This window comes from Chiloscyllium plagiosum, unplaced genomic scaffold (genome assembly GCF_037043375.1).
Source record: "Chiloscyllium plagiosum isolate Xiang-an unplaced genomic scaffold, Cpla_swu_hap1 HiC_scaffold_10, whole genome shotgun sequence".
Taxonomy (NCBI): Eukaryota; Metazoa; Chordata; class Chondrichthyes; order Orectolobiformes; family Hemiscylliidae; genus Chiloscyllium; species Chiloscyllium plagiosum.
Genome location: NW_028270148.1, coordinates 14,484,077 through 14,511,108, shown reverse-complemented (window position 1 = coordinate 14,511,108; position 27,032 = coordinate 14,484,077). Strand labels below are relative to the sequence as shown.

The window sequence follows — 27,032 nt, the reverse complement described above, 5'->3', positions numbered from 1 at the left end:
TGTCAGCCAAGCTGGAAAGAAGCTGGAAAGTTTCAGCAGCTTCAAAGCACTGAACAAATTCTCTTCTACTCCCCATCATAGCCTTGAGGATGAGCTGTTGACTTACTCCCAAGTTCTACACAGGACAACACCCTGAAAATACTCTGTTGCTCCCTCTCAGGCGAAGAAGCAACTTAGGTTTTCTGCTAAGCATTTACCCAAAATAAAGTGGCTAAGGTTGGGACAGGAGGCACAGAGGGTTGAGGGGAATGTCACAGCAAGTTGTGGGGAAAATAATTAAAAACCGCAACAGTTTGACATGTAATAGAATACAATGATCTGAAAATCTCAAAATTCAGCACTGGGTCATTTCATAGCCACCTTTGCCTAGGGGTGCACACTTGAACATTTACACCATCCACATCAATTAACAAACCACCATAGTGACTTAATGCTCAATAATATCACATTCAAACAGACTAGAAGCAGCCAAAACGTGGGTCTCTTTTCCATCGTGTTGGTCATGTGCAGATACACAATACTTCAGAAACATAGATACCAAAGTCAGTAACTGCGCTGTGTAACTCTGTGCTTCATAATTAGATTAGATTAGATTACATTACAGTGTGGAAACAAGCCCTTCAGCCCAACAAGTCCACACCGACCCGCCGAAGCGCAACCCACCCATACCCCTACATTTGCCCCTTACCTAACACTACGGGCAATTTAGCATGGCCAATTCACCTGACCTGCACATCTTTGGACAGTAGGAGGAAACCGGAGCACCCGGAGGAAACCCACGCAGACACGGGGAGAACGTGCAAACTCCACACAGTCAGTCGCCTGAGGCAGGAACTGAACCCGGGTCTACAGGCGCTGTGAGGCAGCAGTGCTAACCACTGTGCCACCGTGCCACCCACAGAAGCAGCACTAAACAATACAGCCTCAAAATACTTCTGACATTTTCATTACCTCTGCATGCGGGAATGGTGGCTCCGGCAAGTAGACTTTGGATTGTTTGTTGTGACAAAGCCTTAAGTGAAAGTGGGTGGGGGCAAGGAGAAAAGAGAGAAAAGTGAAACAATTCAGAGATCAGAGTCATAACAAGATAATATCATCAAACAGTTAAAAAAAATGACAAGGTCACATACTAAGCCTTATACTTACAGACACGACTAAAATGGTGATGATAGTCGATTTACATTAGAATTTGAATTCAACACTTGCTATCTGACCAACCTGAGAATCTGAATTCAGCTAAATACAATACTGGAAATAAAAGTGACTTTGGCCTGACACACAGGATGTTGACTGGCTAGGTGCAAGAATTTTTTTAAAAAGTGGTCCCAAATGTCACACCAAAAACCTGCAAGGATGCATAACAATTGTCTTTCCTAGTGTCAACAATGAAATGGACACCTTTGAGCACTCAGTTCATGAAATCGACAGTTGTCACACACTCACCACTCTGCAAAGATCTGGGAAAACTCCAGCGAGCTGTTGGCCACAGGAGAGATGAAATAAAATGGGATAGTGGAGAGTCCGGCTGAGTCGATGTACTGATACAGACATTCCAGAAGGTCGTAAATTACTCCTGAGGGGTAGCATGGAACCAGGACATTCCCACCACTTCGGACAGTCACAGCTGAGGGCAAATAAAGTAAAACCCGCACAAGGCTTTTAGATTGGAAAGATTTTGTCTTCCTCACCAGCAAGGCTGGATAATGCTGCTCTGTGAGTTTCCACCAACGGCAAAAGCTTGAGAAGGGATACAAAAGTTGATACTGTTTTTTAAATTACTTGGCCTTTTTTTTATTAAAATGTGCAAACATTCTTTCTTCTGTGATCGTCAGGTTTACAACAGAGCGAGGTGAGGGTGAACCTGAGTGATGTGTACAGGTTTGTGAGAGGCCTGGATATAGTGAATGGGAAGGACCTATTTCCTTCAGCACAGAGGCTAGTGACTAGGCAGCATCATTTAAGATGTTTGGTAGAAGGATTGCAGGGGCGTTAAAGAAAGGCTTTTTCACCTAGAAGATGACTCATTGAAAAGATGCCTAGATGTGCACCTGTAGTTCTGTAATCTTTGGGAATACAGACCAAGTGCTGGTAAATAGGAGCAGGCTGGTTAGCTTGTTTTCCAGTCAGCACAGACATAGTGGCCTCCTTTTATGCACAATATTTTCTACATTTTCTGAACATTTGAAGAGCTGGAATGTAAGATAGATGTCGAGCGAACAGGGTCAGTAGGACACAAATCACTCCTCAGGAGGGTCAGCACGGGTGTGAAGGGTCTTCATTATAATACTTCTGTGACATGTGACATGACCTGTGGGAGGCACAGTGGTTAGCAAAGCTGCCTCACAGCACTAGGGATCCAGGTTCAATTCCACCCTTGGGTGAGTGTCTGTATCAAGTCTGCACATTCTCCCTGGGTGAGTTTCCTCTGGATGCTCCAGTTTCCTCCCACAGCCCAAAGATGTGCAGGTTAGGTGGATTGGCCACGGGAAATTGCCCATAGTATCAAGAGATGTGTACGTTAGGTGGATTAGCCATGGGAAATGGAAGGACACACGAATAGAAAGGGGTGGTGGATCTGCGTTGGATGCTCTTCAGACGGTCAGTGTGGAATTGATGGGCCAAATGGCCTGCTTCCACACTGGAAAGATAACTCTTTTTGCCCCCTTTGTCAGACTTCCAGCATTCACAGCATTTTACTGTGAGTTGAACAGAGACATCAGTTTCACTTGAGGACAGAAGGACAAACCCACTGTACTAAGCAAGCCCAACTTTGAAGATGCTTCCAAATATAACATTGATCTTGAGATGATAAGTGGCAGATGGCATTCCACCTGGAAAAGTGTGAAGTAATTCACTTTGGAAGGTCGAATTTGAGTGCAGATGATACGGTGAAAGGCAGTATTCTTGGCAATGTGGAGGAACAGAGGCATCTTGAGGTCCATGTCCATAGCTCCCTCAAAGCTGCTACCAAAGATGATAGAGTTGTTAAGAAGGCATATGGTGTGTTGGCTTTCATTAGCAGGGGGATTGAGTTTAAGAGCCACAAGGTTATGCTGCAGCTCTATAGAGCCCTGGTTAGACCACACTTGGAATATTGTTTTCAGTTCTAGTCGCCTCATCATAGGAAATATGTGGAAGCTTTAGAGAGGGTGCAGAGGAGATTTACCAGGATGCTGCCTGCACAGGATGGCATGTCTTATGAAGAAAGGTTGAAGGAGCGAGAGCTTTTCTCATTGGAGTGAAGAAGGATGAGAGGTGACTTGATAGAGATGTACTAGATGTTGAGAGGCATAGATAGAGTGGATAGTTAGAGATGAGGGGACATAATTTTAAGGTAAGTGGAGGAAAGTTTAAGGGAGATGTCAGAGGTAGGTTCTTCACGCAGAGTGGGTGGGTGCATACAATGCACTGCCAGCAGTGGTAGCAGAGTCAGATATATTAGGGACATTTAAGCGACTCTTGGATAGGCACATGGAAGATAGGAAAATGAAGGATATGTAGGTTAGTCATATTTTAGAGTAGGATAAAAGGCCGGCACAACATTGAGGGCTGAAGGACCTGTACTGTGTTGTACTGTTCTATGTTCTACGTACATTTCCAACAGAGAGGGCTTAAAAACAAAACACACTCCAGGGAAGCACAGGACTGAGCAACATGAGGTCCTGGATCTTAACAAACCTTCTTCCGAGTCTGTTACCTAGGTTACTGCAGAATTCACCCAACATGCCATCAGGATTAGCGGTCGGAATCTGCGTCAGTCCAGTCAGGATGAGGACATCACTATTTTTCAGGGAGGTTTGCTCCATGGGCTGAAATAAAACATATTTGTTCTTTTTTAATCAAATTTTCTTCCTTCTTGAAACAGCTGTAGATCAACATTGAGAACTAGCATGAGTTCTTAACTTTTCCTCCCATTTACTAATATTTCCTGTTGTTTATTTCCTTTAAGTGCTCTTTAAAACTCACTTCTCTAAAGCAGCTTTTGGCCATCTTTCCTTCATCAGCTTGGTGTCACAAGAGGGTAAAGCTCCTGTTAAGCGTCTTGAGATGTTTTGATGTGTTAAAGGTGCTGCATAAGTCATTTTTTTCTCCCCCAGTGGGCATCACCAGCAAGACCAACATTTGTTGACAATCCCAACTTATCTTGGAATGGAGTGGCGTGCTCAGCCATTTAAGAGGTCAACTATTAGTCAACCACATTGCTGTGGGTCTGAAGTCACATGTAAACAAGACTGGGTAAGGATGGCAGGTTACCTTTCCTAAAAGACATTTGTGCACCAGGTTGGTTTTTATGGTAATCAACGATAGCTACATGCTCACCATCATTGAGACTAGCTTTCAATTCCAGATCTATTAACTGAATTTAAATTCCGTTTAACAGAACCTATCTCACCAAAACATTAGTCTGGGCCTCTGGATTATTGGTCTAGCGACATTCCCATTACAGCATCACTGTCCCACTAATGAGAAGGGACCAGTGACGGAGGAGGTAGTTACCTGTGGGTGTGTGGTGAGCAATGAGGATCCAGACACATAAGCCACTTTCTCGTAGTGCGACTGGATGATCCAATTGGAGCTGCCCAAACAGTAGCCTGAGCTGAGTGGAGTGATCTGTACTGCACCGAAAAGCTCCTGATATTCCACAGAAAAGAACAGAACTCAATTAACAGCATAAACAGCTTTTTGTCATTTACATAAATGATTTGGATGCAAGCATAAGAGGTACAGTTAGTAAGTTTGCAGATGACACCGAAATTGGAGGTGTAGTGGACAGCGAAGAGGGTTACCTCAGATTACAACAGGATCTGGACCAGATGGGCCAATGGGCTGAGAAGTGGCAGGTGGAGTTTAATTCAGATAAATGCGAGGGGCTGCATTTTGGGAAAGCAAATCTGAGCAGGACTTATACACTTAATGGTAAGGTCCTCGGGAGTGTTGCTGAACAAAGAGACCTTGGAGTGCAGGTTCATAGCTCCTTGAAAGTGGAGTCGCAGGTAGATAGGATAGTGAAGGCGGCATTTGGTGTGCTTTCCTTTATTGGTCAGAGTATCGAGTGCAGGAGTTGGGAGGTCATGTTGCGGCTGTACAGGACATTGGTTGGGCCACTGTTGGAATATTGCATGCAATTCTGGTCTCCTTCCTATCAGAAAGATGTTGTGAAACTTGAAAGGGTTCAGAAAAGATTTACAAGGATGTTGCCAGGGTTGAAGGATCTGAGCTACAGGGAGAGGCTGAACAGGCTGGGGCTGTTTTCCCTGGAGCGTCAGAGGCTGAGGGGTGACCTTATAGAGGTTTACAAAATTATGATGGGCATGGATAGGATAAATAGGCAAAGTCTTTTCCCTGGATTTGGGGAGTCCAGAACTAGAGGGCATAGGTTTAGGGTGAGAGGGGAAAAATATAAAAGAGACCTAAGGGGCAACATTTTCAAGCAGAGGGTGGTATGGGTATGGAATGAGCTGCCAGATGATGTGGTGAAGGCTTTTACAAATCCAACATTTAAGAGGCATTTGGATGGGTATATGAATAGGAAGGGTTTGGAGGGATATGGGCCAGGTGCTGGCAGATGGGACTAGATTGGGTTGAGATATCTGGTTGGCATGGACGGGTTGGATCGAAGGGTCTGTTTCCATGCTATACATCTCCATGACTCTATGCTCATCTTTAAACGAGCCTGCTCCACACTTACTTTCTGAAAGCAATGATGAGTTAGTCTGTCCACTAAGATAGTCAACTTTGGTAGGCTATTCTACCATTGGATCTTCACATATGGCTTCATCCAAAATCCACATCTACATACCTCCAGCAATGCTCTTTTTGATAGTGATCAGCAACTAATGTGTGGCTGACTTTCTTCTCCTTCCATTAGTGGAAGGATGTAGAGGGCAGTGGTGTGATAGTAATTGCCTGATAGATATCAGTACTAACACTGAAGGTCTCATTCCAGATGAGAGTATCTGAAATGTTCTACTTGACCTCAATAGAAAATTGATTTCATAGTTTCTAATATAAATAAATATATACGTAGGGAAAGTAATTCTGTATTTTCAACCAATTTCTATGAACATTTTTCATTATAAACTTGTACATCTACGTTTACATGGTAAACTGGTCACACTCTACTTACATCTTCCTGGAAGTGGAAGTGATTCAACACAATCACTAGTGGGATGGTTTAACTACAGTGTATACAAGTAGAAAGCAGTATAAATGTTGATATGGGAACTTCTAATGTAAATGTGTAGAGATAAGGACAGAATTTACATTACTCCACACAATAGTGAGTGAAATACATCAGCACAACAATTCTCTTTTCAATTGACGATTATTTTTGGTTTTGACTCCAACTGCAGAGTAGACCAGACAACACATTCTCCAAAAAACCTCTAGAGGTGCATGCATCTATGTTAAAGGAACTATAGAAGGGCAAAATGTTATCACATTGAATCAGGCTTTTTCATTAAACATTTCCCACATCAACTATCATTATACTGTTCAGGATCAAGCCTCGGTGCTGTCAACTTCTCCCAATTCTGTACACATAGCTTGTGTGCAAAAACATTTCTATTTATCAACTAACAATCAGGAGAGAAAATATCATTGATCTTGTTTTTGTTTGATCAAAATATTCACCTAGTCAAGACTATCAGAGTCATAGAGATGTACAGCATGGAAACAGTCTCTTCGGTCCAACTCGTCCATGCCAACCAGATATCCAAACCTCAAGTCCTACTTGCCAGCACCCGGCCCATATCCCTCCAAACCCTTCCTATTCACATACCCATCCAGATGCCTTTTAAATGTTGCAATTGTACCAGCTTCCATCACTTCCTCTGGCAGCTCATTCCATACACACACTATCCTCTGCATGAAAAAGTTGCCCCTTAGGTCTCTTTTATATCTTTCCTCTCTCACCCTAAACCTATGCCCTCTAGTTCTGGATTTCTCCACCCCAGAGAAAAGACTTTTCCTATTTATTCTATCCATGCCCCTCATAATTTTGTAAACCTCTATAAGGTCACCCCTCAGCCTCCGACGATCCAGGGAAAGCAGCCTATTCAACCTCTCCCTATAGCTCAACCTTCCAACCCTGGCGACATCCTTGTAAATCTTTTCTGAACCCTTTCAAGTTTCACAACATCTTTCCAACAGGAAGGAGAACAGAATTGCACGCAATATTCCAACAGTGGCCTAACCAATGTCCTGTACAGCCGCAACATGACCTCCCAACTCCTATAACTCAATACTCTGACCAATAAAGGAAAGCATATCAAATGCCTTCTTCATGCAAACTCCACACAGACGGTCGCTTGAGACGGTAATTGAACCCGGGTCTCTGGCGCTGCGAGGCAGCAGTGCTAACCCCTGTGCCACCGTGCCGCCCACCCCTCAGCCATTGGCCCATCTGATCAAAATCCCGTTGTAATAATCTGAGGTAACCTTCCTCACTGTCCACTACACCTCCAATTTTTGTATCATCTGCAAACTTGTTAACTACTCCACTGGTCACAGGTCTCCAGTCTGAAAAACACCCGTCCACCACCACCCTCTGTCTTCTACCTTTGAGCCTGTTCTGTATCCAACTGGCGAATTCTCCCTGGATTCCACGAGACCTAACCTTGCTAACCAGTCTCCCATTGGGAACCTTGTCAAACATCATATAGATCACGTTCACTGCTCTGCCTTCATCAATCCTCTTTGTTACTTCTTCAAAAAACTCAATCAATTTAGTGAGACACGATTTCCCACACACAAAGCTATGCTGACTATCCCTAATCAGTCCTTGCCTTTCCAAATACATGTAAATCCTGTCCCTTTGGATTCCCTCCAACAACTTGCCCACCACTGACATCAGGCTCATTGGTCTTTAGCTCCCTGGCTTGTCCTTACCACCTTTCTTAAATAGTGAGCCAACCTTCAGTCTCCTGACACCTCACCTGTGACTATTGATGATATAAATATCTCAGCAAGGGGGCCAACAATCACTTCTCTAACTTCCCAGAGAGTTCTAGGGTACACCTAATCAGGTCCTGGGGATTTATCGACTTTGGCGTTTCAAGACATACGGCACTTCCTCCTCTGTAATATGTACATTTTTCAAGATATCACCATCTTTTTCCCTACATTCTATATCTTCCATGTCCTTCTCCACAGTAAACACTGAGGGCAAAGTACTCATTTAGTTTCTCCCCCATCTCCTGCGGCTCCACACAAAGGCTTTCTTGCTGATCTTTGAGGTGCCCTATTCTCTCCTTAATTACCCATTTGTCCTTAATGTATAAAAACCTTTTGGATTCTTCTTAACTCTATTTGCCAAAGCTATCCCATGTTCCCTTTTTGCCCTCCTGATTTCCTTAAGTATATTCTGACTGATTTTAGGATTCACTAGATCTATCCTGTCTACACCTGGCATATGCTTCCTTCTTTTTCTTAACCAAACCCTCAATTTCTCTAGTCATCCAGCATTCCCTGTACCTTCCAGACTTTCCTTTCACCCCAAAAGGACTATACTGTCTCTGGACTCTCGTTGTCTCATTTCTGAAGGCTTCTCATTTTCCAGTCGTCCCTTTACTTGCAAACATCTGCCCTCAATCACCTTTTGAAAGTTCTTGCCTAATACTGTCAAAATTAGCTTTCCTCCAATTTAGAACTTCAACTTTTAGATCTGGTCTATCCTTTTCCATCACTATTTTAAAACTAGTAGAATGATGGTCGCTGGTCGCAAAGTACTCCCCACTGATACCTCAGTCACCTGCCCTGCCTTATTTCCCAAGAGTAGGTCAAGTTTTGCACCTTCTCTAGTAGGTACATCCACATATTGAATCAGAAAATTTTCTTGTACACACTTCACAAATTCTTCTCCATCTAAACCCTTAACACTATGGCAGTCCCAGTCTTTGTTTGAAAAGTTAGAATTCCCTACCATAATCACCCTATTATTCTTACAGATAACTGAAATTTCCTTACAAATTTGCTTCTCAAATTCCTGTTGACTATTAGGGGATCTATGACACAACCCCAATAAGGTGATCATCCTTTTCTTATTTCTCAGTTTCACCCAAATAACCTCACTGGATGTATTTCCAGGAATATCCTCCCTCAGCATAGCTGTACTGCTATCCTTTGTCAAAAATGCTGCTCCCCCTCCTCTCATGCCTCCCTTTCTATCCTTCCTGTAGCATTTGTATCCTGGAACATTAAGCTGCCAGTCCTGTCCATCCCTGAACCACATTCCTGTAATTGTTATGATATCCCAGTCCCATGTTCCTACCTATGCCCCGAGTTCACCTGCCTTCCCTGTTAGGCCTCTTGCATTGAAATAAATGCAGTTTAATTGATCCATGCCTGCCCCGACTGCTTGATTCGCTTGTTTTCTCAACCAGTCTCAAACTGACCTCTTTCCTCACTATCCCCTAGGGTCATTTCCCCCACCGCCTCCACTCCCCCCCACAGGGCCACAGAAATATCTGTCTGTGCCTCTGACTAGAGAGTCCTCTAACATAATCGATCGCTTGGAACCCAATGTACCCCTCATTACATTACAGCCTGTCCCGGTACCAGAAACTTGGCTGTTCGTGCTACACATTTCCCTGAGAATCCATCACCCCCTACATTTTCCAAAACAGCATAATTGTTTGAAATGGGGATAGCCACAGAAGACTCCTGCGCTACCTGCCTACCTCTCTTACCTTTCCTGGAGTTAACCCATCTATGTGACTGTAGCTGCGGCTTTTCTCCCTTCCTATAACTGCCATCCATCACACCCCTTTGCTCTTGTAAATTCCTCATTGCCTCTGTCACTCCAACCGATCCATCCTATCTGATGGAATTTGCAACGACATGTTTTGCAGATATACTCCTCAGTAACACATAAACTCTCCCTAAACTCCCACACCTGACAAGAAGAGCATATCACTCTACTAAAGGCCATTTTTGCTTCTGCAGTCTACAGACCCAAAAAATAGTATCTTCTTATTCCTCTACAAAACACTGCTCTAGACTAACTTAATACTAATGACTTCAGAGACATATTGAAAGTTGTTGTGGGATTTACACATCAATGAGTCGAAACCTGCAACTCCACTCCAAGCGACCAAAGACCCAACAGCAATCCAGGTCCACTCAATACATTGCACCAGCTGCACAACACCTTAATCTTCCACCACAAATTCCGTGTCCCATGATCCTGCCCCACCAGCCACCTGACAAAGGAGCAGTACTGCAAAAGCCCACACTTCCAAACAAACATGCTGGACCATAACCCAGTGTAGCATGATTTTAAACTAAATATATTTAAGCTAGTTTTCAAAACCATAACTGATTATCTGTGTTGATCAGATGGAATCATTTTCACCTACAGGAATTTAGTTTCTTACAGTCATACAGCACGGAAACAGACCCTTCAGTCCAAATCATCCATGCTGACCAAGTTTCCCAAACTAAAGTAGTCTGACTCACCTGCGTTTGGCCCATATCCCTCTAAACCTTTCCTATTCATGTATCTGTCCAAATGTCTTTTAGATGTTGTAGCTGTATCTGCATCCATCACTTCCTCTGGCAATTCATTCCACGCATGAACTACTCTGTGTGAAAAAGTTGCCGTTCTTCTTCTCGAAGAACACAATGAATTTACATAAAATAACATAATCAATTAGGAAGTTTTTTTTAAATACTTTGATGGGATGTGGGTGTCACTGGTAAGGCCAGAATTTGTTGCCTATCATTACTTTGTTCTTGCACTGAGTGGCATATTGGGTAAATTCACAAGACAGTTTGGAGTCAACCATATTGCTGTGGGCCTGGAGTCACAAGTAAGCCAGACTGTATAAGGATGGCTGATTCCCAAGCCTAAAGGGACCTTTGAAAACCAGTTGGGTTTTTACAACAACTGATGGAAGCTGGACGGGTACATGAACAGGAATGGTTGACAGAGACATGGGCCAAATGCTGGCAAAACGGCACAAGATCAGTTTAGGATATCTGATCAGCTTGGATAAGTTGGACCGAAAGGTCTGTTTCCATGCTGTACGACTCTATGATAGCTTCACAGCCACCATTACCGAGAATTGATTTGAAATTCCACCAATTTCTGTGGTGGGACATGAACCTGCGATCCCAGAATATTGAAAACCAAAAGAACTGCGGATGCTGTAAATCAGAAACGAAAACAGAAGTTGTTGGAAAACTCAGCAGATTTGGCAACATCTGTGAAGAGAAATCAAAGTTAACATTTTGGGTTTAGTAACCCTTCCTCAGAACAGGTTCCAAGGAAGGGTTACTGGACCTGAAATGTTTACTTTGATTTCTCTTCACAGATGCCACCAGATCTGCTGAGCTATTCCAGAATATTAACCTGGGTTTCTGGATACAAGACCAGTGATGTTACCACTGTGCTGCTCTCTCCCCAGAAATAAACCTTAAAGGAAAAAACACAGAAAACTCCACAACTACTGGAAGACAAAACTCAAAGCAAAATACTGAGGTGAAACGGTTTACCCAAGGTATTGACCGAACAGTTGACAATTTTGCTCTGCATTCTCACCATTGTATTTCCTCCACCCAGTAAGTTTGAATGATAAACAAATACTTACTATTTTCTGAGAATACCCTACGAGCTGAACCTTGCTTAGGGCCAAGTTAACCTCTGGCATTGTGTAACAACGTTTCCATGTTAAAACTTCCACAGCATCCTTTAGAGGTGCAGGTAAGTGCCTGGAAGCAGGAACAGGATAGACAATGAATAATAATGACAGGGAATTCAAGAGACACCTCTTTACCCAGAGAGTGGTTAAAATATGGATTTGCAACCACAAGGGGTAGCTGAGATAACAGCAATTTCCATTGAAGAAGAAGCTTGAAAACAATGAGAAAGGAACAGAAGGATATTTTGGTGGAGTTACTGATGGTTGACTGAGACTCATGAGGGCGAAGTACAGTGCTGAACCGTGGTACTGTGCAAAGAAAAGTCACGTCCATACAAAGGAGCTCATTACTAAAAGTAGAATATGAGTGACTCAGAAGACTGGTAGAAATAATTAAGAATCGAGTCTCTGTCTCACCCTCTCTGTGCTGGATAGACTGCGGCAGTTAGACACAGAGCGAAAGAGGGAGGAACATATATCACTGGACTCAAAATATTAACTTTCCCTCCTCTCCAGAGATGCTGCCAGCTCTGCTGAGCTTCTTCAGCAACTTCTGTTTTTGCTTCAGATTTCTTTGCTGTATTTCACAAATATCTAAGACTTTTTTATGTAAAAAGTTTCAATTGAACATCGCTAGCCAAGAACACAAGTTTAATGGAACAGAGATTTAAGATAGTGTGGGAAAGATGCAAATGAGACGAGAGGAAGATTCCCAGGGTTGAGCCATGATCTTGTTGAATGACCTACTCCTATTTCCTATGTGGAACCAGAAACAATGATTTCAAAAGAATGTTGGATGACAACTTAGAGCACTACAGGCATTGAGTCAGGAATGGGACTGGGAGGAGAAAGTGAGGACTGCAGATGCTGGAGATCAGAGTCGAGAGTGTAGTGCTGGAAAAGCACAGCAGGTCAAGCAGCATCCGAGGAGCAGGAGAATCGATGTTTCGGGCATGATTCCTGATGAAGGGCTATGACCGAAATATCGATTCTCCTGCTCCTTGAATGCAGCCTGACGTGCTGTGCTTTTCCAGCATCTAGACTCAGAGATGGGACTGAGTGGAGAGCAGCTTATTTCGAACAAATAGCACCCTTCCATGTTCCAAATGACTCAATGAACTCACTTCCTAATGAAAAAGGAAGGGAGGGACAGAGGCATGGTTAAGATGATGTAAGGAGCTGGATGTTCCTCACATGCAATAGCCTATTCAAACTGGAGGCAGTGTTTACAGCTGACTTTACAGGTCTTCGACATTTTCTGTTGGCAATGACAAGACAGGCCACACTTTAAAAGATGACAGACATCAAGACTAGGGCATGACTACTTAGTGGAGAAAGTGAGGTCTGCAGATGCTGGAGATCAGAGCTGAAAATGTGTTGCTGGAAAAGCGCAGCAGGTCAGGCAGCATCCAAGGAGCAGGAGAATCGACGTTTCGGGCATAAGCCTGAAGAAGGGCTTATGCCCGAAATGTCGATTCTCCTGTTCCCTGGATGCTGCCTGACCTGCTGCGCTTTTCCATGACTACTTAGTGACTATTCAATTGCATATTAAACAGCAGGCTTGGGCAATTTCAACCTATATTTATGCTGCTGCAAACATACAGAAACAAGAGGAAATCCTACCTCACACTGGCCCTCACCACATATAGTTGAAAAAATGGGATGATGGCATCACTGGCAAGGTCAGTATTTATTGCCCATTCCTAGTTGCTCTGGAGGTGGTGGTGATTAGCTACCTTTTTGAACTGCCGCAGTCTATATGGTGTAGACACACTCACAGTCCCATTAGGGAGTGAGTTCCACACTAATGATTCACCGATGATAAAGAAATGGCTTAAAGGTTTCCAAATCAGGATGTTGTATGGCTTGGAGGGGAAGTCACAAATTATGATGTTTCCCTGCTCCTGGAATCGTAGTTCTTCTCAATGGTTGAGGTCATGCCTTTGGGATTTGCCTCCTTGGGGAGTTACTGCAGTGCACATTATAGATAGTACAGTATATACTACAACCGCTGTATTTATCTGGCTGATCCAGTTAATCTTTAAGTCCATAAGTGTTATCGGTAGCCATTCAGAGTGTATTGGGGTACTCCACGCAATTTTGCAGGCATTTCCTCACTTAATATTCCTAATATTAGAGTGTTTTTTCATAACCTGCTCACCTAAAAATTAAAAAGTGGACAAAGAACACTTGTAAAATGTAAAGAGAAAAAACAGTCACAGTTTAATTCAGCTCATTATTTAACCTGAGCATTTCCCGATTCTTCCAATTGGTGGCAGACTGTGGCTTTGGTACACGCTCCATAAAGTTGACCAGCTCTTCCATGAGAAGCCTTTAAGAATAGGAGAGGAGAAAAAATATATAACTATTGAAATGATGATTTTACTACAATGGAAATGCATTGAGCTGCAGTGGCCACACACCATTATGTTATCAAAAAGTCATCAATTTAAAAATCAAGATAGGTCATAGACAAGAGATAAAATGAGTTAATCATAGAATCCCCACATCGTGGAAACAGGCCCTTTGGCCCAAAAGATCCACACTGACCCTCAGAAGAGTAACCCACCCATCCCTACCCCATTATCCCACATTTGCACCTAGCCTACACATCCCTGAACACTATGGCCATGCTAAATTGCCCAATTCAACTAAACCACACATCTTTGTGATTGAGAGAGGAAACCGGAGCACCCGGAGGAAACCCACGCAGACACAGGGAGAATGTGAAAAATCCACACAAACAGTCACCCAAGGCTGGAATCGAACCCGGGTCTCTGACACTGTGAGGGGGCAGTGCTAACCACTGAAACACCATGCCTCCCCTTTAAGTTAAGTTATCAATTATACGAAGTAAAATGTAAAAATATGAAAAGAAATGAAGAGTGTAGAATAAAGCTCTGTTCATTTGATTAAGATCTTTATAGTTTCAAGGTTCGGAGTTTAACAGACATTAGATTTAATCATTATAGGGAGAAGCTATGTTCCTATATTTGTTTTTTTCACATCTTAACTAGCTAGGATTCCATAGCTAGTAGTCATTGAGAGATGTGTAGCTAGTAAGTAGTGAAGCTTGAAGTTCAACAGTGATCTTGTGAAAGAACAGCAGAGAGCAGCATGTCTGTTCTCAAGTGTCTCTAAAACTGCTAATGTGTCAGGCATTAGGGTCACAATTAAGGCCAAGATTATTTTGCAACCCTATTTCTGAACACTATCAATGGCTTTACACATTACTGCTTTGTGAATGTGCTTAACTGTGCAGGCAACCCATACTACAGCGTGGGACAAGTAAAATAAAATTATGCATGTTTCTCCTACAGGTTCAGGCATTAGGGATCAACCCTAAAATTAACTTCGTCCTTTAGGTGCCATTTGTCTTGTGTGCCTGTTCAGTACTTCTGTATTTTACCTTGATTTACCAACATATTGCTGGACAGCCAACATTGGTACTTAAACAAGAAAAATTGCAGGGATTTGGGAAAAGAGCAGTGGACTGGGACTAACTGAATTGTTCTTTAAAGGATCCAATACTACCTGGATGGGCTAAAGGGTCTACTTCTGTGCTGTATGATTCTATGTTCTAAGTCCCCTCCATGTCAGTTATTATCCTCCTCGAGACATTTATATCACTGTACCTTCATCACCACTGGGCAAAATCCTGAATCTCCGTTTTTAACAACACTGCAGAGACACTTCCTTTACAATTCTCATCACCACCCTCTTGAATGAACAATAACTGTCAGTAATGCCTTCGATTCTCACATCCCAAGAATAAAGTTTAAAAGTAAATAATGATCCACATCAGATCAATTATTAGAACACTTCAAGAGTGGAAAGGATTATCAGGAAGGCAGAATAAATAGACCTACAATGATTCTGGTTGTAGTTTATGTATTTCTCTACAAGATCTCGAATGAAGTGAAATTAATTGCTTTTTAAAAATTGCTCCAAAAACTAAAAAGCAACACCTCTCTAACGCTTTTTTATACTGAACTTGAATCTTCCTCTCTTCACCTTGTACTTCTTTCCACTTACTTTACTAATCTGTGTCAAATCAAGTATCTCTGACTGACCTTTGGAAATACACTCAGAGTTGTTACAGCCCAGAATTCTCTATGGAGACATAGGTCATTGAGAAGTTCAATTCAGAAATTGAGAAATTTCTAGATCCGAATGACATCAAGGATAGGTGTATCCTTGGACAAGCTTTCTTGGACTCTTCATGCGGTGCACTGGTTACAAAGACCCAACAACGTCTCTTCTTCCTCAGGCAGCTAAGAAAATTTGGCATGATGGCAAATAACCTTGCCAACTTTTATAGGTGCACCATCGAGAGCATTCTGTCCGGATGTATCACTACCTGGTATGGCAACTGTACTATTCAAGATCGGAGATGGTTACAGAGAGTGGTGAACTCAGCCTGGACAATCACAAAGGTCAACCCCCCATCCAAAGAATCCATCTACCAGGCCCAATATCAAGGAAAGGCCACCAGCATTCAAAAAGGTCCATCTCACCCTGGCAATGTTTTTCTACAACCTCCACCATCGGGAGAAGGTACAGAAGCCTGAACATACGCACTGGCCAGTTGCGAAACAGATTCTACCCTACTCTTGTTAGAATACTGAATGGACATATGAACTCTTCACATTCACCTGTACCTAAGTTTTTGTTTTTGCTGCTGTTTACATATTATTTACTAATCTATGCTACTTAACTCTGTGATCTGTATTGCTTGCAAGACAAAGCTTTTCACTGTGCCTCGGTACACGTGACAATAAATTCAATTCAATTCATCTAGAGAGCATGGGAAAGTGGTATTGATATATGTGATCAATCATAGTTTAGAATCTTTGAGTGGCTGAATGGTCTATTAGTCTTGTGTGCCTAAAAAGAGCCCATTTTGTCTGTCAAGTGGACCTGGAATCATATGTAAGCCAGATCAGGTAAGGATGGCAGATTTCCTTCCATAAAGGCCATTAATGAACAGATTTACAGCAATTGCTTGTAGTATCATGGTTACCATTGCTGAGACTAGTTTTATACTCCAGATTTATTCATTGAATTCATATTTCAACCATTACTTGGTGCCCAGAATTGGACTCAATACTCCTGCTGAGGCCAAGTTAGTGTTTTATCAAGATTCACCGAACCTCCCTGGACTTTGTATTCTATGTCTATGTTTATAAAACCTAAAATCCCATTTGCTTTGCGAACCACTTGTCTGCAATCATCAAAACTTTATACAAAACATTTCTCTGTTCTTGCACCCCTTTTAAAATTGTTCCAACTTGGTAATGGTGATGTTTCCATACATGATGGCCTTCAGATAAACATTACGTTTGTCCTGCAAGTAACACTTGAATGGCACTTTTGACAGAGTTACAAACAGGAAGACCCTACACATGGAATAGCATTATGGTCACAGTCAGCATTGTCAGGAACAAATGGAAAGGTAGAAAAGGTAAATGAGAAAATTTAAAAAACAGAAATGCTTACCTTCCAATCTGCATTGTGGGTTCAGTGGAATAGACTGTGCCAGTGAAGCCAGTGTGCTCTGTAATATATGGCAATGCCATCATACAGTGATAATTTGATATCAGGATCACATCTACAGTGGAGAGGTCCAACAACTCTGTCTGTAATGGACATTACAAACATTTAAGAGGATTGCAGCCTTAAAGTGAAATAGGCTTAAGTGTAACTACCATTTGCAAACACAGAAAGAGAAGGAAATATGCTTAAGAAAATGCACTCTCTCAATCTCAGGAAATCGAAATATTTTATGTTTAAACCCGGTCCCCATCTCGCTTTGTCACTCTGGCTGCACGATCAGCAACAATAACACTCATGGTTTTCAGAACTGCTGGAGTCATTGTCACCAATGTACTGATGTCAGACTGATTGGGTGTTGACGCTCTGCAGCTTGACCCAAGGAAAGTATACTGTGTCAAGGAAGCAAATACATGAATGGCAGCTGAGATAAATTGTTACTGCTGGAGAAGCCAGTGCCTGAATGGGGATCCATCATTTTATTGTTAGGGGCTGTATGAATGGGAGTCTGCTAATTTTACTACCAGAGGCACCAGTACAAACAGAAATGGAACACTGCATAACTAACACTGAACTACAAGCACAGTACCTTAAATCAGAGACTGTTGGATTTCAGATATTTTGGGTCAGACAGTTCAGGCATGGACAGTTTGAGTCAAGATTAGAGTGGTGCTGGAAAAGCACAGCAGGTCAGGCAACATCCGAGGAGCAGGAAAATCGACGTTTCCAGCAAAAGGAATTCCTGATGAAGGCCTTTTGCCCAAAAAGTTGATTTTCCTGCTCCTCGGATGCTGCCTGACCTGATGTGCTTTTCCAGCACCACTCTAATCTTGACTCGAAACTCCAGCAACTGCAGTACCCACTTTCGCCATGGATAGTTTGAGTCAAGCTTAGTTCAGTATAGTCAAGAATAATTTGGAGAATGGGATAAAACAGCAGGCGAAGATGTTTACTTGTCTGTAGCTATATCATGCAAAATTGCTAAAATACATTGTTTAGAAAACAATTACTCGATTTAAGACTGATCTAAAAGGTTTCCAGTTTTCAGACAGCTCCAGTGGTCAGGTAGCTTGATTTTATGTACTCTACTCTACTGCTCCTTCTGAGGGTTACTCAAACACAAGGGTTTTTTTTACCTCTGGCAGACAGAACTCTGGCACAGAGTCAACGAATACTCGTCCAGCACAATCTTTCAGCTCCTAGAATGGAAACATTAGATCACCACTATTAAAACAATAAGCAAGAAATTACAACTAATTAATAAATTGCTTCTGAAGGAGTGAAAGAAGACTTGTACCATATTCAGAGTTTAAACGCCTCCACAGCTGGCATGATCAGCATGGGAGGTTCCGATCTCAATCTCCTATGTCAGGTTGGAGAGTTGAGGTACAGAGAGAGGCTGAATAGGCTGGAGCTATTTTCCCTGGAGCGGAGGAGGCTAAGAGGCACAGATAGAGAGTGAATAGAGAGTCTTTTTCCCCAGAGTAGGGAAGTCCAAAACCAGATGCATAAGTTTAAGATGAGAGGGAAAAGATTTAAAAAGGGAACCAAGGGGCAACTTTTCACAGAGGGCAGCGCGTGTATGGAATGAGCTGGCAGAGGAAGCGGTGGAGGCTGCTACAATTACAATATTTAAAAGGCATCTGGATGAGTATATTAATAAGAAAGGTTTAGAGGGATATGGGCCAAATGCTGGCAAATGGGATTAGAATAATTTGGGATATCTGCTTGACATGAATGAGTTGGACTGAAGCTCACCACTACCTTCTCATGGCCAAGCCCCATGAGTAAATAAACAAAAATTATTGAAGAGGCTGCAAAGGAGATTTACTGAATGATACCAGGAATGAGGAATTTTAGATACAAGGAAAGATTTGAGAAATTGGCCTTATTCTCCTTAGAACAGAGATTAAAAAGTGACCTAATTGTGCTGCTTAAAAAATATGAACAATTTTGACAGGGTAAAGAAGGATATTCTATTTCCAGGACTTGCTATGCCAGTAGCTAAGGGGGTCACAATTTCATGACTGTCACCAAGACAGCTAGGAGTGAGATGAGGAGAAACTTCCTGACTCAGAAAGCTTTCAAGAATTAAAATGCTCTGCCTTTGAGAGTGGAGAGTGGAGGACTTGGATTTCCTAGGAGGTTTCAAAAGAGAACTGGATGTATATTTGAAAATGATGTATTGGTGGGGCTATGGGTTACAGATGGAGAAGAGGACTAGCTGGGTAGCTGTTTTGCAAGCCAGTACAGACACAATGGATCGAATGGCCTCCTTCTGTACTGTAAAATTCTATGATTCTATGTGTAGAGGTGTAAGAAGTTGGAATGGGGAGTTTAAGAATTTCAAGCAATAGTGTTATAGGCTGATAGTTCATTTTTATTAGTCTGTGGTTAGAAATGATTTAATTTTAGTAAATAGTCTTGAGTCCAGAAACCTGATCAGTGCTTTTTATTAACTTGAATCCAAAAGACAGGTAAATTGGGGACTTTGACTCAACTTTTAACTTTTGGGCTCAAATATCAGTGCACTTTCCCAAGTTTGGTGTGATAAGAGATTGGAGCTCTTGCCATGATTATTTTAAAATAGAGACAACAAGAATCTGAGTATTGGATCAATACGTAATAAAAGATCAAGGTTAGGTGAACCGGCCATGCTAAATTGCACATGGTGTTCAGGGATCTGTAAGTTTGGGGGATTAGTCAAGGATAAATATAGGATATTAGGGGAATGGGTCTGGGTGGATTACTCTTCAGAGGGTTGGTGTGGACTTGTTGGGCCGAAGGGCCTGTTTCCGTACTGTAGGGATTCTATGAAACACCAAGTTTCGCATTGCAAATAAGGCACTGGAAACTGCATTGGATTATCTGCAGGTCGCACAGTTATCCTTGACGGGAGGGAGAGAGGACAAGAGGGGACAACAAAGTGATACTGAGAAAGACAAATATATTATTTACTGCAAGAGAATTGTGAACGATTATAATCAACATTCAGAAGAACTTGTACAGTCATACTTGTACAGTGAAGTCGTCCTACTTTACCTTTTCAAGCATGGCGTTACCATCTTTTGAAATCCAGCCTGGGAGCTTAGAAAGTCTTGGGCTGGGGGACAAAAAGAAACATGGCCTTACAAAAAAAAAACTTTGCTGCAATCAAAATGTTTTTATCGCTATTGTGATGCTTCTTCAAGGCCTTTTAATATAGTACACGCACTGACCGTAAAATGAACTGGCCAAACCATATATATAAGGCAGTTATAAACATTATCATGATGTGGAGGCTAGTGTTGGACTGGGTTGGACAAGGTCAGAAGTCAGACAATACCAGGCTATAGTCCAACAGGGTTATTTCAAATCCCAAGCTTTCAGAGCATTGCCCCTTCATCACGTCAAGTAGAGGGACAATGCTCTGAAAGCTTGTGATAGCAAATAAACCTGTTGGACAATAAATGTTATCATGCAGTCAGAGACTGGGAATTCTGTGGCAAACACCACCTTATGACTCCCTTAAGTCTATGTGCCATCTATAAAAATCACAAGTCAAGATTGTATTGGAATACTCTTGACAATTCCAGCAACATGCAGTGTGAGACACCATCCAGGACAGCCTGATTTTCCTTCATTCTGTCATGGCACCTGGGCATCACCAGCAAGGCCATCATTTGTTGCTGATCTCTAATTGCCTTTGAACTGAGTAGCTTGTTCAGTTCATTTAAGAAGGCAGTTAAGAGTCAATTGCATGGTTCTGGTGTGGATATAAGGGAAGGATAACAAGATCACTGTGATCTTTTGGTATTTGTGTGATCACCTTTTTTTCCCAGAAAGTTTCCCCTGAAATAGGCTTGGATTTGTTAAACATTCCTAATGGGCTGTTAGTGTAATGAGTCACTGGAGAAGCACGATGCTCAGTCGCTTTGTGATTACTTGGGACAGCAACCAGTCTCTCCTGTTCATCATTCTATCCATTCTCACACACGAGCCGAGCCAGTAAAGGCCACATTTAGGAGAAGTGGTGGAACTTCACTGCTGAAGGCAGGTCCATTTCTTGCAAAATAAAAGATATTTGTCCACATGGTGCAATTCAACTGAAACAGCTGCAATGTCAGGCAGGAGTAGGGTTATTTTGGGGCCTAATTGGAAGGGATGGAGGCAGGAGAGACAGGATGAGCGAAATTGAACAGATTTCCATTATTTCTTTTGAAGGCATTCCAGAGCACAGTGGATTTGTTTTAAGCTCTGGTTGGTCAGTTACTTCACTTTATTGTTCATTTGCCTCCCAAAGTTACTCCCCACTCTCTTTAGGAGGTTAGATGGAGCATTCTCCTTGCTTCCCATTTTGAACTAGCATTTCTCGCCCCCGTACATGCTGGTGCCATGGTTCTGACATGGTCCTGTCACAAAGGACTGGACGCCAAACTTTGCCCCTGAAGACTGGTCCAGCTTTTGCAAAATGAAGGCAGTTTTGTCCAAGTCTACTGAAACAGCAGCAACTTTAGGCTCATGTTTGTGGTGTATTGGGGGGAATGGATGCGAGAGAGATAGGATTTACATACTTTGCAATTATAAAAATGTGTAGTGATGTCCCATAACTCCAGTGATCAGATCAGCAGCAGGAACACAGGTTAGTTTTGTTATTCGGAGCCTAGGGTCACCGATGTTCCATCCTTATCATTACCCCAGTTTAGCTCAGATAATTTGGCAGAAACTGCAGTTTTAACCGAGGCTGTTTTTAGTATATATATGTATATTGCAACTTTGCATCAAGCGGTATATTTGCAGAACAATGAATAGTCTGTGGATCATAATTTTAAATGTCACCCAATGTTAATTGATACTATCACTGGTCAAGTCAGATCCTAGACAGAAATCTGACTTGTTGGATCATATTTCTGTTTTGTTTTCATTTGGTTTTTAACAAGTTGGTCTCTCATTGAAATATAAGCATGTGCTATTCCAGATTTGTCATTCACAATAAAACATGTAAGCTAAGCGAAAGGAGTAGAGTTAAAATAGAATAAACCAGACCATTTACTTAGAACACAAGATTTGACATGAAAGATTTTGAAGCACGCAAATACAATGCCATCAATTCTCAAATCACACCCTTACAGATCGCAAAACATTTCTATATGATACCCATAAACATCCCTTGTACAGTACTCACACCAGAAAATCCCTTTCTCTAACACATCAATGGGTTTGACTCCAATTCTCAATCTGGAAAAGCTTCTTCCTGGAGCTATCACACATCTTAGCTTAAATATTGTCAACTTCAAATAACCTCTTCAGAGTTTTATCAAAACACTTCCAGTGTGGAACCATCACTAACTCCCTACTTTAAGGTAATCTAGTGTTAGCAAATCTAACTATCTTCTCCCTTTCACGAGAGCAACTTTACACATGGAAACTTCTGCAGAACCAGCCAAAACAAAGTAAATCTGAACAAAATCTCTCTAAGCGTTTAAATGTTTACCCTAACCTTAAAAAGAACAAGTCCAGAAATTTCTAACAAAGTTCTTGAGGCAATCTCTTGCTAGGTTGTAAATCCCCTGAAGGTAAATAAAAATCACTGCCTGGAACTAGCCCTCACAAAACAGTTAAAACAAATCACCATTGCTACAGAAACATTCAGGTTTATTATTAACCTTTCAGACACACAAAAATCCCTAAGTCAGTAAATCAAAACCCAAAAATCAATATTTAAGTTGAAAGATATGAGCGATGTCTTTAAATGCCAGTCTAAATCACACTAGAAATATTGAGATATTCAATAGGACACACTTACCTGTGGACAAGCGGCAAAGGTAAGAAATGAAGGGCCGAGGTCATGTCTAACCCACAATCGAGCATAATGGTGGTTGATTTGAACTTCAAGACATTACATGGCAATGTCGGATGACCAGACAAGCAATACTGAGGGAGGAAGTAAAAGATAAAGATTTCATAGAAACAAACAAACATGTATAAAGTGTTTCACAATGTCCAATACATTTGAGATTTGTCAGATTCTGAAGCGGTCCATGGCCATATGTAGCAGACCTGGACAATATTCAGCATTGAGCTGACAGGTAAGTAGTAATTAAGTACTGTGCCACACAGTTTCAGACAACAACACCCCCAACCAGAGAGAGTTTAACCATCTTTCCTTGGCATTCAATAGAATTACCATCACTGAATCCCCCATTATCAACAAACTGAGGTAAGGTGGCCGAAGTTTACTATTGACCAGATACCGAACTGGAGGAGCCATATTGCTTTGATCACAGTGAAAATGAACCATCAACATTCAACTTCCATAACCTGAGTTTAATACATGAGACTTTCACAAACTAAAAATGGTTTTTAAAAGGTCACTGCTGAACTACATTGGCTGCTGTAATCACCTGACAACTTCAGGCAACTTACATGAAATATACAAAACTATCTGTATTGAAAATACCACTTTAAACAAGATGCTTTTCTAAAAAAAAACTTATCTATTTTGGTGTGTTACAACCCAGGGACTCCCACTAGTCAGCAGAGATCTTTTCAGTACTGCTTTGAAGCCATCAATGATTCTTAAAAAAAAAGTCACTACCCCTACCATCAATATACAGTGGCAATAGTGCATAGCATATACAAGACGCATGCTTCTTAACAGAACCTTCTAAACTTGCGATTCCTCCCAATTTGGACAAGGGCAGCAGGTACATGGGAATATAACCAGCTTGCAAGTTCCACTCCAAGCCACACATAGATTTGATATGGAACCATACTGCCATTCTTTCATAGTCAGAATCAAAGCCCTGGAACTCCTTTCCTAACAGTGCTGTGGGTGTGTCTACACCAGATGGACTGCAGTGGTTCAAGAAGGTGACTCATCACCACAATTACATGGGCAATTAGAAGATGAGCAACGAAGGCTGTCCTTCCCACCAACACTAACATTCAAAGAAACAATTGACAAAGCACAGAGAAAAAATATTTGGCTCCATTTAAAGTGGTCATACTGCCCACTGGCACACCCTGAATTTAGTCCCCTGCTGGACAGCCACACGCATGTTATATAGATTTTATAAAAGAAAATAATTTCCAGCAGGCAGGCAGGCGGGTTTTATCCCTATACCTGCCTCATTAAAATGCTTAAAATTTCCCAGTTATTAAAGTTTCTTTTTCTCAGCCGCCATCCAGTCACTTGCTGCAGTGACTGTTAGACGGCAATCACCAAACCATCTGCATTTTATGTCAACAATTTTACAGAGGAGGCAGGCAAAAATAATGCCAAATCAAAGAAGAAAAATATTAGACGGGCTCGGTATGCCAGATCATATCCTAGGCAGCAAAAAGCATAGCCATGGTGTGGGGCAAGGGTGCCCCAGTCAACCTTTAACCCTCGACTGACATCACTAAAACAGCAATGATTGCACTGAATTGTGGAACAGGATCATTAGATGATATAGCCCAGTCCTGCTCCTATAACCTATGTTCTTATCTGGCCATTATCACAATCCTGATGGTGGGATCTTGCTGTCTACAAATTGGCAACTGCCTCTCTTACATTACAACCAGTGATTGCACTTCAAAACTCTTGTATTGGGTTTACAGGATGTGCTGATATTGTGAAGAGAGCTACATAAATCCACATCTTTCTTATGCTGTACATCTCTATGACCCTTAACAAGAAGTAGCTGGATACAAAATTTGTGTGTACACGTGTTAGAAGTGGGATATTATGGACTCTATTCCATGGATAGGTTCAGAGGCACATTTCTCATTCTTTGTGGTGAGAATTGATTAAAATTCAGAAAAGGAGAAAGAGCATTGTAATTCGTCAAGCAGACACTCCAGAGCATCCAAAGGTTCCCAGGAACCAGAGCAGAGGGTAGAAGACAGTAAGGACTGCAGATTCTGGACGCAGGAGTCAATAGATGTGAAGTAGGAAAAGCACACTAGGCGAGACAGCATTTGAGGAGCAGTCATGATTTGGAGATGCCAGTGTTGGACTGGGGTGTACAAAGTTACAAATCACACAACACCAGGTTATAGTCCAACAGGTTTAATTGGAAGCACACTAGCTTTCGAAGTGTCGACCCTTCACCTGATGAGGGAGCGTCGCTCCGAAAGCTAGTGTGCTTCCAATTAAACCTGTTGGACTATAACCTGGTGTTGTGTGATTTTTTAACTCTGAGGAGCAGGAACGTCAACGTTTCGGGCCGAAAGACACCCTGCTCCTCGGATGCTAAGTGACCTGCTGTGCTTTTCCAGCTTCATATTCACAGGGCAGAGGGTATCTGCCTCCAGCAGATTATTCCAGACGTTGATTGAAGCACAGACGTTCACATACTGTAAGTTGAACACAGACATAAAAGTGCTTATATCATTCATACTGACTTCAAATGAAGCTGCAGGCCCTCTTGCTCCCAATTGGACTCAATGGTGCATTCGCCACCATTCCACAACAAAGTTAAAAATCACACAACACCAGGTTATAGTCCAACAGGTTTAATTGGAAGCACACTAGCTTTCGGAGCGTCGACCCTTCACCTGATGATGGACTATAACCTGGTGTTGTGTGATTTTTAACTTTGTACATCCCAGTCCAACACCGGCATCTCCGAATCATTCCACAACAAGTTCACCTCCCACACCGTCAATAAAATGAAAGGGGTTGAAATACAGACATAAGGTCAATCCTCACCAGCTTCATCTTCCCTTTCAAGCAGCACAAACCGTTTCCATGGAAAATCTTCCCTTCCAGCTCACCCCACCGCACGGACCGGGAGGTCAAATGTCAGAGGTCGAGGAGGGGTGGCCGGCGCCTTCGTCGGTGGTTAGGGGGAACGCGCATGAGCCGCACGCCGCTGCGGTCGCAGGGCCGCCCGGGAGTTGTAGTCCGAGCGCCGTGCGGGCGTCTCGTGTCGGAACAGGATCAGAGACTACAAGTCCCGGCGTTCCGCGCGGTCGCGCCTGCGCGCGTGTAAGGTCTGGAGGGCGGGACGGACGGAGAACTGGGCCTCCCCGCCTCCTCTCTGAGGGAGTTTGATGTTGTTAATCATGGCGGGTCTGAGGCAGACAAAGGCGCCGAGACCCACTCCTGAAGTGCAGATTTAAAAAAGTTTCTCGCGTCGTCCTTTTTAAAAAGAAAATTTAAAAACATAAGTGAAAGAGCCACCTTCTTTTTGGGCAAGAGAAAGCACCCTGGTTATGTTTAAATGGATGAGGCTATTTCCAAGAATCACCGAGGAAGCTGAGAAGGTGGGAAGTGTTTAAATTATGCTTGACGGAGGCTGTTTGTTTATGATTTTTTTCTTAAAATTTGCGGGAAGTAATTGGTAAGTCTGATCTGTTTATGTCAGGCCAATGTACAGGATGTTTTGTTTTGTATAAATACTATTAATGTGTATGTGCTCATCGTGCAGAGAATCAACTCAGCTAGTTAACAGAACTAGGTAAAAACAATGACTGCAGATGCTGGAAACCAGATTCTGGATTAGTGGTGCTGGAGGAGCACAGCAGCTCAGGCAGCATCCGAGGAGCAGCAAAATCCGAGGAGTAGTATGCTGCCTGAACTGCTGTGCTCTTCCAGCATCACTAATCCAGAATCTAGTTAACAGAACTGTCAAATTTCAAGGATTTTGCAGAGATGTATAAGAAGAAAGGCAACACTGTAGTAAGCACAAGCAAATGTTGTTTTCTTTTCCAGAGTGCGATGCATCAAAATAATGAATTTTACTGAAAATAATTGTTACTTAAATTGTGAGATGTGTTTTTTTTTGCATTCGATCTCAATGGCACTTTGAATTTAGAAAAGATTCTCCTTCGAGGCTCTCTTGAGGGTTATGCAGGCAAGTTAAGTTT

At 42.2% G+C, this 27,032-nt stretch overlaps 2 protein-coding genes across 10 annotated transcripts in view; one reads left to right on the top strand and one right to left on the bottom strand.

Annotated features, from left to right (window-relative positions):
- ints9 (integrator complex subunit 9) overlaps nucleotides 1-25,990 on the bottom strand; it is a 35,046-nt gene extending 9,056 nt beyond the window's left edge. The window contains exons 1-11 of the mRNA XM_043695373.2: nucleotides 25,873-25,990; nucleotides 22,981-23,108; nucleotides 20,238-20,298; nucleotides 18,332-18,394; nucleotides 17,142-17,281; nucleotides 13,888-13,974; nucleotides 11,592-11,712; nucleotides 4,498-4,632; nucleotides 3,698-3,809; nucleotides 1,444-1,624; nucleotides 952-1,012 (exon numbers count right to left, since the gene is read on the bottom strand). Of these exons, the coding sequence (XP_043551308.1) occupies nucleotides 952-1,012; nucleotides 1,444-1,624; nucleotides 3,698-3,809; nucleotides 4,498-4,632; nucleotides 11,592-11,712; nucleotides 13,888-13,974; nucleotides 17,142-17,281; nucleotides 18,332-18,394; nucleotides 20,238-20,298; nucleotides 22,981-23,108; nucleotides 25,873-25,881 (1,098 nt within the window). The 5' untranslated portion in view covers nucleotides 25,882-25,990. The remainder of the gene's footprint in view (nucleotides 1-951; nucleotides 1,013-1,443; nucleotides 1,625-3,697; nucleotides 3,810-4,497; nucleotides 4,633-11,591; nucleotides 11,713-13,887; nucleotides 13,975-17,141; nucleotides 17,282-18,331; nucleotides 18,395-20,237; nucleotides 20,299-22,980; nucleotides 23,109-25,872) is intronic.
- Nucleotides 25,991-26,189: 199 nt separating this feature from the next.
- Nucleotides 26,190-27,032, top strand: part of LOC122552615 (homeobox-containing protein 1-like) — a 43,301-nt gene continuing 42,458 nt past the window's right edge. For all 9 annotated transcript variants that reach the window (XM_087991144.1, XM_087991143.1, XM_043695378.2 and 6 more), the window contains exon 1: nucleotides 26,190-26,429. The gene's annotated coding sequence lies outside the window, so the exon portion shown is untranslated. The remainder of the gene's footprint in view (nucleotides 26,430-27,032) is intronic.